The following is a 10,216-nucleotide window of genomic DNA, read 5'->3' as shown; positions in this document are numbered from 1 at the left end:
GTGTATGGTGTGTGTGTGTGTGTGTGTGTGTGTGTGTGTGTGTGTGTGTGTGATGCATGTGTGTGTGTGTGTGTGTGATACGTGTGCATGATATGTGTCTGTGGCTATATGTGCATACCATGGCACATGTGTTTGAGGCAGGGTCTCTTTGATTTTTGTCACTGTTCTGTGTACGCCAGGCTAGTCACACTTTCTAAGATTCTCTTCTTTTCATCCCCCGTCTTTTCTATGAGTGCTAGAATTGCAGGTGTGTGCCACTATAGCTTTTATGACTTCTGGAGACTCAAACTCAGGTCCTCACACTTGAGTGGCAAGTGCTTTACTTACTGAGCCATCTTCCCAACCTAGCTTGTTTTTTCTAACTTGAGTCATAAAGTAGATTTGTTATATGAAGTATTCCTGCTTAAACCACTTCCTGATTGGGAGTCCCCCAAAGCACCCTGATGTTTGAAGATAACTCACTATGCAGTTGTACTCATGGCTAAGATTTATTATAATGCTGTAAGGACACACAGCTCAGTCGTAAGGGGAAAAGGGCACAGGTGAGGTCTAGAGAATGTGTACAGGCTTACTAACTGCTTTCTTCTTTCATGAAGACTCACACAGTGCACTCTTTCCAGTAATGAAGATATGTAAAATGTTTTTATACAGGGAAATCCATAACAGACTCAGTACTTAAGGTTGTTATTGAAGACTGGGTCATACAAAGTTCCCTTTGCCTAATGCATATCTCAAGTTTTAGACTCCTAGACTAAAACCAACTGTTTAACATAAACTTCAGAGGCTATAGTTTGGGCATAGTTTAGGCTCTATCATTTGGGGAAAGTTGTGGGGTTTTTTTGCGGGGGGGTCTTGTTTTGGTTTTTTAACTTTATTTTTATGTGTATGACTGTTATGCCTGCATGTATGTAAGTGCATCCATCCATATCATACAGTGCCTGTGGAGGTCAGAAGTAGGGGTCACATCCCCTGGAACTGGAGTTACAGAGGGTTGTTAGCTGCTCTGTGGATGTTGGGATTTGAACCCAGGTTCAGATTCTGACCTTTACACATGCCATAGCACACACTTGCACACACACATATACACACATTAAATAAATGTCATAAAATTTTTAAAAATCAAGTTATGCATTAGGGCTTTTAAACTTTTGATAAGTCCATCACATTTAGTTTTCCATTATTCAGAATATGTTTACTCTGTCTCAGAATTTCAGTGATCTACAACTGAAGTGGTATCTGGTAAACTTTTGACAATGTGTAGGGCAATCAAGCACTGAGAGCACTGATGCTTTCTGACTACTGATGCTCTTTACCACTGAGCCATCTCGTCAGTCCTCATTTAGGGAAAGTTTTATGCTGGTATAGAGAACCATTTACTAGACAAGTTTCCAGATGCCAGTTCAGGCTCAACCTTGCGAATAGGTCTTTCTAAGGATGGCAGTCTTGGCCTGCTTTGTTAATGTTCTATAAATATGCCTCAAATGATGCACTGTTGAAATTTTCTGTGCGTGCTCATGTGTATGTGTTTGTGTGTACATAAGTATAAAAACTGCATAACTTCCCCTTTGACAGTCAGTGAAATGTTTATTAAGCTTGGATATGATACCTGATGCATAATATGCCTCATGTAGGCTTTTACTAATGTGCTAGTGCCTTTTATCAGTATTAATTTATGTGTGGGAAGAATAGGACAGTGTTAGAACATTTAGTACATCTAGAAAGAATGTTTGAAAAACAAAATTACAGTGGGAAATAATCCATTATAAAAGAATACTTCATATGTCTCCTTTTAAAGTTCATGTTGAACCACCCACATATTTTTCAAATATCTGTGGACTTAGTTTTCCTGTGAGAGCAGAGAAGCATTTTGTAGAAAGTACTTTGTAACCAAGAATTTTGGCTCAAACAACTTAAGCTTATTTGGCAGTCAGGAACGTTGAAAAATACAGTTTTTGTCCACTACTAAAATCAAGTGGAAGAATCTTAGATCTTAAATGAAGAAACTGAAAGTTGACTTTCAGTAAAACTACAAATGGCTTAATTTTATTTCATGTATTTCAGTCATAGAATATACATTTCAAGTCATTAATGAAAAAATGCCAACAGGCCATGAATTTAATTTTAAGCTTTATCTGGTGACTTGTTTATTTTTTTTTTTCTTTTCATACCTTATTTAGTAATTTATTCATTATGTTTAACAAGTATTTTCTTCAGCTCCTACTGTATATCAGACACTAATTTTATGTGCACAGGATTATTATTTTCTCCTTTGTAATTAAATTATATCATGGCTGAAGGGTGGCTTGGAATGGCCTGTGCCTTTCTTCAGTTTCTAAAGTACACACATATATTACAGTATATTCTTCAAATTATGTTCTTTCCCCCTCTCTTTAAGGTAATACTGCATTGCATGATTGTGCTGAGTCTGGAAGTTTGGACATTATGAAGATGCTTCTCATGTATTGTGCCAAGATGGAAAAAGATGGTTATGGAATGACTCCCCTTCTGTCAGCAAGTGTAACTGGTCATACCAATATTGTGGATTTTCTGACACACCATGCCCAGACCAGCAAGACAGAACGTATCAATGCTCTAGAGCTTCTGGGAGCTACGTTTGTAGATAAAAAAAGAGATTTGCTTGGGGCTTTGAAATACTGGAAGAAGGCAATGAACATGAGATACAGTGATAGGACTAATATAATTAGTAAACCAGTACCACAGACACTAATAATGGCTTATGATTATGCTAAGGAGGTGAATAGTGCAGAAGAGTTAGAAGGTCTTATTGCTGATCCCGATGAGATGAGAATGCAAGCACTATTAATTAGAGAACGGATTCTTGGTCCTTCTCACCCTGATACCTCTTACTATATTCGATACAGAGGTGCTGTCTATGCAGACTCTGGAAACTTTAAGCGGTGCATCAACCTATGGAAGTATGCTTTGGATATGCAGCAGAACAACTTGGACCCTTTAAGCCCAATGACTGCCAGCAGCTTACTGTCTTTTGCAGAACTGTTCTCCTTTATGCTGCAGGACAGGGCTAAAGGCTTGCTGGGCACTACTGTTACATTTGATGATCTTATGGGCATACTGTGTAAAAGCGTCCTTGAAATTGAGCGAGCTATCAAACAAACTCAATGTCCAGCTGACCCATTGCAGTTAAATAAGGCACTTTCCATTATTTTGCACTTAATTTGCTTGTTAGAAAAAGTTCCTTGTACTCTAGAACAAGACCATTTCAAAAAGCAGACTATCTACAGGTTTCTTAAGCTGCATCCAAGAGGAAAGAATAACTTCAGCCCTCTGCATCTTGCTGTGGACAAGAATACGACATGTGTAGGGCGGTACCCAGTTTGTAAGTTTCCATCTCTGCAAGTTACTGCGATACTGATAGAATGTGGTGCTGATGTGAACGTCAGAGACTCTGATGACAATAGTCCCCTACATATCGCTGCTTTGAACAACCATCCAGACATCATGAATCTTCTTATTAAATCAGGTGCACATTTTGATGCCACAAACTTACACAAACAAACTGCTAGTGACTTGCTGGACGAGAAGGAGATAGCTAAAAATTTGATCCAGCCCATAAATCACACCACGTTGCAGTGTCTTGCTGCTCGTGTCATCGTGAATCATAGAATATATTATAAAGGGCATATCCCGGAAAAGCTAGAGACCTTTGTTTCACTTCACAGATGATAATCTGACTGCGCTTTAGCACTGTTAAAGCACGGGTGGGTAATGTCGTTCCATAAATGAGCACTGTTGTGATGACACCAGCATTCATTTCGCTTGATATCATTGTGCTCTCATTGGCTAAAGCACTGCAAGCATCAGATTTACAGGACTGATTTCCCAGTATTTAATATAAATACACCATATAATATATTGTTTGTGAATTATTGAGAAATGTACTGTCATATTCATTTCTAAAATTGTCTGCCAAAGGCCATTCTGAAACTGTTTGCTGTTGGGTGTTTGGGACAGAGTTAACTGTTTTTCAGTGGTGTCTTTATACTTTACTAGTTTGTGAATTTTATACAATTGAAAGTCCTCCTCTCCCAAATCTTGCTTCTCCTTTCAAGTTTTGCGCGATTCTACTCCCCCTCCCCCAACCATTTCTGCTACAACTTTTCCCTTTATGGATCCATGCTAGGTTGTAAAACCTTATGAACTTGTTCACCATTTGCAGTTACCATAAGTGCTTTATCTTCTCTATGCACCGGCTTAAACTGGACTGTTGTATGTTAGCATATTTTCTATGCAGCAGTTGGTCAACTTTGACTCCGAACACTGTTTTCTTAAGTTATAAAGTTCATTTCATGAAAGTACTCTTAGAGCATGATAATTTTTAGAGCTGCCGGTTAGCTATCTAAGCTCAAGCTCTTATTTTCATTTGTTTTTGCTTTGTTTCTTCATATCTGAGTTTCTTTAATCCAGAGAAATTTTTGTATGCTAAATTTGGGAAACAAATCTATAATAACTAATTAACCCAGTTGAAATTTAGGTTTGTCATCTTAATATATCATGTAGTTAAAGGAAGACTTTCTAAAGTGACCTGCCTTTCATACTGCTGCAGCATTGTCCTGCTTGTGCTGATGGTGTGATTAGGTGTAGAGAATCTGCTTCAATTTAACCTCAAAAGTTTATCACACAGTTTAATGAGTCACATTGAGCTATTCAGTCATTGAACTGAAGATCATTTTTAGTTACAAAAGAGCTAAAGCATGTCAGTGGCACGATGCTTGCCAAGCCAGATCTAGGCATCTAAGAAAAAGTATTTTAGTATGCAGTTTACTGCCATAGCATCAAAGATCAATAACAGTGTTCTTTCTTCAAGTTTATGTATCTTTTAAAGATAACTTGCATGAGTTATTTTGATCTCAATTATTTGTCACCCTAAACACAAAAGATTGCACCATGATTTCTGTTCCTTTATTGAAAGCAAGCTCCTCCTTCCTGTCCTCCTCTTTCCCCTCCTCACTATCTCTTTCTCTTCCTCCACTCCATCTCTTTCTCCCCTCACCCTCTATTTTTCTTTCTTTCATAGATTTGCTAATGCCACAGAAAGGGCTCTTAAGATAAATGAAAATTACTTAAAAAAAGAATTCAGGTAGTAATCATTCAGCACTTTATTGTTATTCAGAATAAAATTTATGATGGCATATTTGCCTTGCAGATGTCCTAAGGAAATTGTTCAGAATAAAAAACTCCTTATTGATTTGAGGAAAAAAAGTCAATTTACCTTTGAATTTCATGATTTGGATCACTCAGATTTGGGGTTGACGTTTTATTCTAAAGATTGATGTAATGCTATTTGAAGAGCTGTCATTGCAAACAATCACATTGAGTTTATTTTCATCTTTATTCAGTAGAAACTTGTAATGAAGAGTAGTAAATAAAGAACATTAGACTTTTTCATGAAATAATTGAAGTTTAATTTTTTTAAAGGTATCCTTACTCGTTTTAGTACATTTTAAAATTCACCATTGGAATAAAATGGACTAATTTATCAATGGACACGTTTTAACCTTTTGATGAAGAGGTTTTACTCTTATTTACTTTGGGCAAGTCTGATAAAATATTTGAGCTGCCATATTTAAGAATAAGTCATATAGACAGATTCTAGAAACATCAAACTATTTTAAAGTCATCTGCCTCTAAACTTTGGTAGAACAATGTATGCATGAGCTGCTTTTTCAAAGAAGGGAAACCTTTACCATTTCGCTGAATCGTTTATTGGTTGATCTGACTTTCTTGGGAAAAGATGACCATTTGATTTTTTTAAGGGGTTTAGCTATTCACTCTTGCCCCCTTTGACAGGGAGATTGGAACTTACACAATCTTAGAGCAGGCGTATCCAACATTGTCTTACAGGTGGCTGTGAACTGTATAACCCTATCTAAAATATGGATTTCTTTAAATAGTGCTTTCCTCCACAAAGACTAGATAGCTTAGAACTGGTCCTGAGTCTGGACAGCTGCCGCACTGTGATGCTATGCTGCAGTTAGGATGCAGTCCTCCCTTTTCTCTTTGCCCTTCCAGAAATGCCATTGGAAGCTCTTGAAAACTCAGTTGAGTAGCTCAGAATTGTCTGTGGTTTTACTTTAGAGGAAGATGGCTTGTTAGTGTGACCTCAGATACTGTTGAGGCTTTCATCAGAAAGTATTCTCAAAATTGTGACCCTGAATAAAATAGAATTCTTAAGTTTGTGGGTTTTTAAAAACATAGAGAATAAAGTGAGCTTAATTGTATTGATTTGAATCAAACTGGACATTGTAGCATGGTAACACTGGCTGGAGGTAATGTATAAAATAAATTTTGACTATGTTTCTATGAAAATAAGATTAGGGTCTCTGAATTTTTTTGATCATTTCTGTTTTTTTAAAGAAAGTTTATTTACTCAGATACCCATCTACTTCCTAAAGGCAAATGAATTTAAAAAGTCACTTTTCTTATCTTTATATCTGACAAGCATAAGCCCAAAGATAACTTGGTGTCCTTTATGATTTTGAAGTTAGGTTGATTGCTCACTTGTGAGGAGATAATTTGTAGTATTTTTTGAAAACCCTGTTTACTATAAGTTGGGAAAATTGTTTAGGTTATATTTGGAAAATGAGCTCCTTAAAATCATACTGCCCAGCAAAACGCCTCAGCTGAACTTGCAGGTATAATAATTCCTGTAACTATCATCTCAGCAGGGGCTAGATGAGGAATAACATTCTCACACACTCTAACAGCAGCACTATTGCTTGGAACTTTAACCATTTTAAAGTTGGATACTAAGGAAACTTTGTCATCTTTTTTTAGCCCCCCCCCCCACCCCTCGTGTATCACTAAATATTGAGTTTCCCTTTGGTCAGTTCCCATTGTGTATTTTTAAAAGGAAGTACTGTATTCAGATGCCAGCCAGTAAATTGTCACACAATGGAAAAATGATATACCACAACATTCATTGTAAGGTTTAATAAAATTAAGTTTGCACCAAACTTAAGTGTACTCTTATTAACTCCTAACTTTTGATGAGTGTAATCTTGATGTATATTACAATGGATTCCTAAAAAACACTTGATAATTTATCTGTAGCATTATTTATATTGCTATGCAAATAAGATGGTGTATGCATAGTTTATTGTCATTTTTTTCTAGTAAAAACTATAGGGACTAAAGATTAGGAAGACTTGTAAAATGCATAGGAGAAGGGCTGCTTTTAACTTGTCATTTTTAATGGTATTATCAGAAGCATGTGTAGTAATATGCATTACAATGAAGGTGAGTTTTCTATATTTCAATTTCAAGTCATAAAACATCCTTTTCCTTATATCTAAGTAATTAATACATTATTTTAATCTAGAAAATGTTAGTCATAATTTCTAAACACTGAGCATAAATTGGAATCCACAGTCACAACTTTTCCCTTTTGGATCATTAATATGGGTCACTCATGACAAGGGTGTGCTTGGCCATCTTTTTTTCATGGCCCCTTTACACATTCATTGTCTTTATCCCCAGTTCTGTGTTTCTATGGTTGTCCTCATTACCACTACAAATATGTGAAAGAAAGTCTTACACAACAAGGAAAAGAATATTACTACTTTTTAAGGGTCTGAACATCAAATGCACATCAGACCCTCTATTTCTCCATCCTGTTTCATGTTATCTTTGCTGTTGGGTAGAATATTGGGTATTTGTTGAGAAGTTTGGGGCTTTTGGGGTTAAGAGAAATAATTGGTTCCTGGGTGCCATGTCACCTTATTTTATGTTTATTATAAAGGTTCCATTAAAAAAGATTTTCTCATAAAACTAGCTTTGTGTAATTGTTTATTTAGTTGGCATTTCTTAATATGCTTGGTTCCCATTGAAGAATTTGATGAGTAGTAGTTCTGTTACTGTGGTTGGAATGTACTGTATGCTTTGATGTAAGCTGAGGTTTATGGGATTTGAGGTATTGCTAAAAAAATAATGGAAAGATGATTCAGTTTATTATAGAAAACTCAAGATTTCTCTGTCATCAATCTTTGAAATCTTAGAAATGAATTCTATTTATATTAGGCATTTGAACTATTTTACTATAAATCTGTTTTTGCAGTGCTGGGATTGCAGGGGTGAGCCCAGTTTAATGAGTCTACATTCTGTGCCAATAGGCAACAGTTTCTATTTCTATTGTTTATTTCTGTTTATAGTATATTTATATTAATGTTAGGATATCCATGGTTCATCTAAATGTAACTTTGTAAAGACACTGTAGATGTTTATAGTTATAAAATACAAACTTATGTTTTATGGATAATCATAATGATTTGGTATATTGTAATATTTAGTAGAGAATGCATCCTGCAGTGTACATTTCCGTTAGCTAACCCACACATTGGAATTTCATGTTTTCCCACGAGTCCCTTTTTTCGTTCTGAACCTATTCTGTGACACTATGTTTAGTCATTGTTTCCTTAGTCTCCATCTTTACTTTTTTATGAAGAAAAAAAGATATTTTAAAGTATTGGTTTAAAATATTTCATAGACTCCCTCAGTTTAGGTTTATTTGGTATAGATTATACTGAGACCATAGTTTTGGGGGGCATATACCAGAGATGCCATACCCCTCTCATTTTTGTGGAAGTAAGTCATTTAAGTCAAAATGGTGCTCAATGGAAAGAAGAATTAAGCTCTGCTTTCTAGAAGGGACTATTTACATATGTTACTTGAAATTCTAGTGCAAAGAAGATTCTACTCTTATTTATTCAGTCATCTTTCCATATAAGGTTATAGATACAAATTTTTTTGTTACAACTCAACTATTTTAATGAGCCATTACACGATTCTCAAATCTGGGGTTTTGCTCCATGCCAGAGCCTATATTTAATTCTGGGTTCAATCCCCCCTTAGTACCAGACAGTGGGATCTCCTGGTGTGGAAAGTAGAAATGAAAACAGCTGTATGTTATGAACATGGCAGGCAGGGCTTCTTCACTGGGGCTTCACTTTGCCTGTAGAAGGGAGCCAGCTGAGGTGATTGGGCCTCTCTATTCAAGCTTTTCTGACTTGGGGGTGGGTCTGAAGTAGGTAAATGTTCATTGTCCACAGGTGATTTCAAAGCATATTTACCTTTCTCTGTATAAGAATTCTGGCCCTGAAGTTTGCAGGCTAACTTAACCTACAAACTTCTGAGTTAGAGCTGAATCATTGTTTTGTATAACTCTTGGTCATGGTTTAGTCTGGGTCTTATGATAAGACTGGGGGACTTTAGGTACTTGAGAGAGCACTAGGGTGTGTGGAAGAAGCATACCAGCTCTAATGGGCAGTAGACCAAACAGTATTAAGTATGTAGAGCCAAGTAGGATCTCACCCAGAGATTAAGACTGCAAAGAGAACAGATAACAGACAGAGATGCCCTTTGTCTCATTCACCCATCAGATAGGTTTGAGTAAAGTTAGTGTTCTCAGCACAAGTGACCTTTAAGTTTTTGCAAAGTAGCCTAGGCAACTAATAACCATAATCCAAATCCAAATATAGTAATGCTATTGGAAAGCTAACAATGTGTTACCAAGCTGTAACCCCAGAATTAGTGAATTTGAAATTGATTTTGCTCTAGCAGATCATCTAGCATCTGTTGATTCTGGGGGTATGTCTGGAGCATTTTATGGGATAAAGTTTTTCATTACAGTCCCTCCCATTTGTCTGTTTACTCCATAATTTGAAGGATTTGGTGTCTACCTGAAGTCATTTGTGTGGCCATCTCAAACCCACCAGTTTTAGCTGGTCTAGTCAAGAGGCTTCTTTCTATTCTTGAAACATTCCAGCCTACTTTGCTATTTCTGACAAAGCTATTGAGAAGGGTCCAAGGATGAGGACAGAAGAAAACGCATCATCTTTTAATGAGTGACAGATGAAGGGACCAGAGTTTGCCTTTTGTCCCTATCCACTTGTGATGGCTGCTGTCTCAATCTTTGCTGCTGTGCTGCCACCAAAAACCCTTTAAGGTACCTTATGTGTTTTCTTCACCAGCCCTAGACTCTGATTTCTCCAAAGCACCCTCTATTTTTGAAAAAGAGTATCTACAAGCCAGGATTTGGATGCTGGATGTGCTTGTTACTGTTGGAGCATCACTGTTTCTTCAGTGAATAGAGCTAGGAAAGCTATGAATATGTTCTAACACACATATACATACCCTCTGAAATTATGTATCTGTCTCATGTTTGAGGTTTGGTTTTGTC

At 36.6% G+C, this 10,216-nt stretch overlaps 1 protein-coding gene across 1 annotated transcript in view; it reads left to right on the top strand.

Moving 5' to 3' along the window:
* Nucleotides 1–7,812, top strand: part of Fem1c (fem-1 homolog C) — a 20,581-nt gene extending 12,769 nt beyond the window's left edge. Inside the window, exon 3 of the mRNA XM_008825259.3 lies at nucleotides 2,396–7,812. Within this exon, the coding sequence (XP_008823481.1) occupies nucleotides 2,396–3,705 (1,310 nt within the window). The 3' untranslated portion in view covers nucleotides 3,706–7,812. The remainder of the gene's footprint in view (nucleotides 1–2,395) is intronic.
* The last annotated feature ends 2,404 nt before the right edge of the window (nucleotides 7,813–10,216 follow it).

The sequence above is a fragment of the Nannospalax galili genome, unplaced genomic scaffold, assembly GCF_000622305.1.
Source record: "Nannospalax galili isolate Female #2095 unplaced genomic scaffold, S.galili_v1.0 scaffold128, whole genome shotgun sequence".
NCBI lineage: Eukaryota > Metazoa > Chordata > Mammalia > Rodentia > Spalacidae > Nannospalax > Nannospalax galili.
This window is presented reverse-complemented; position numbering and strand designations above follow the sequence as displayed.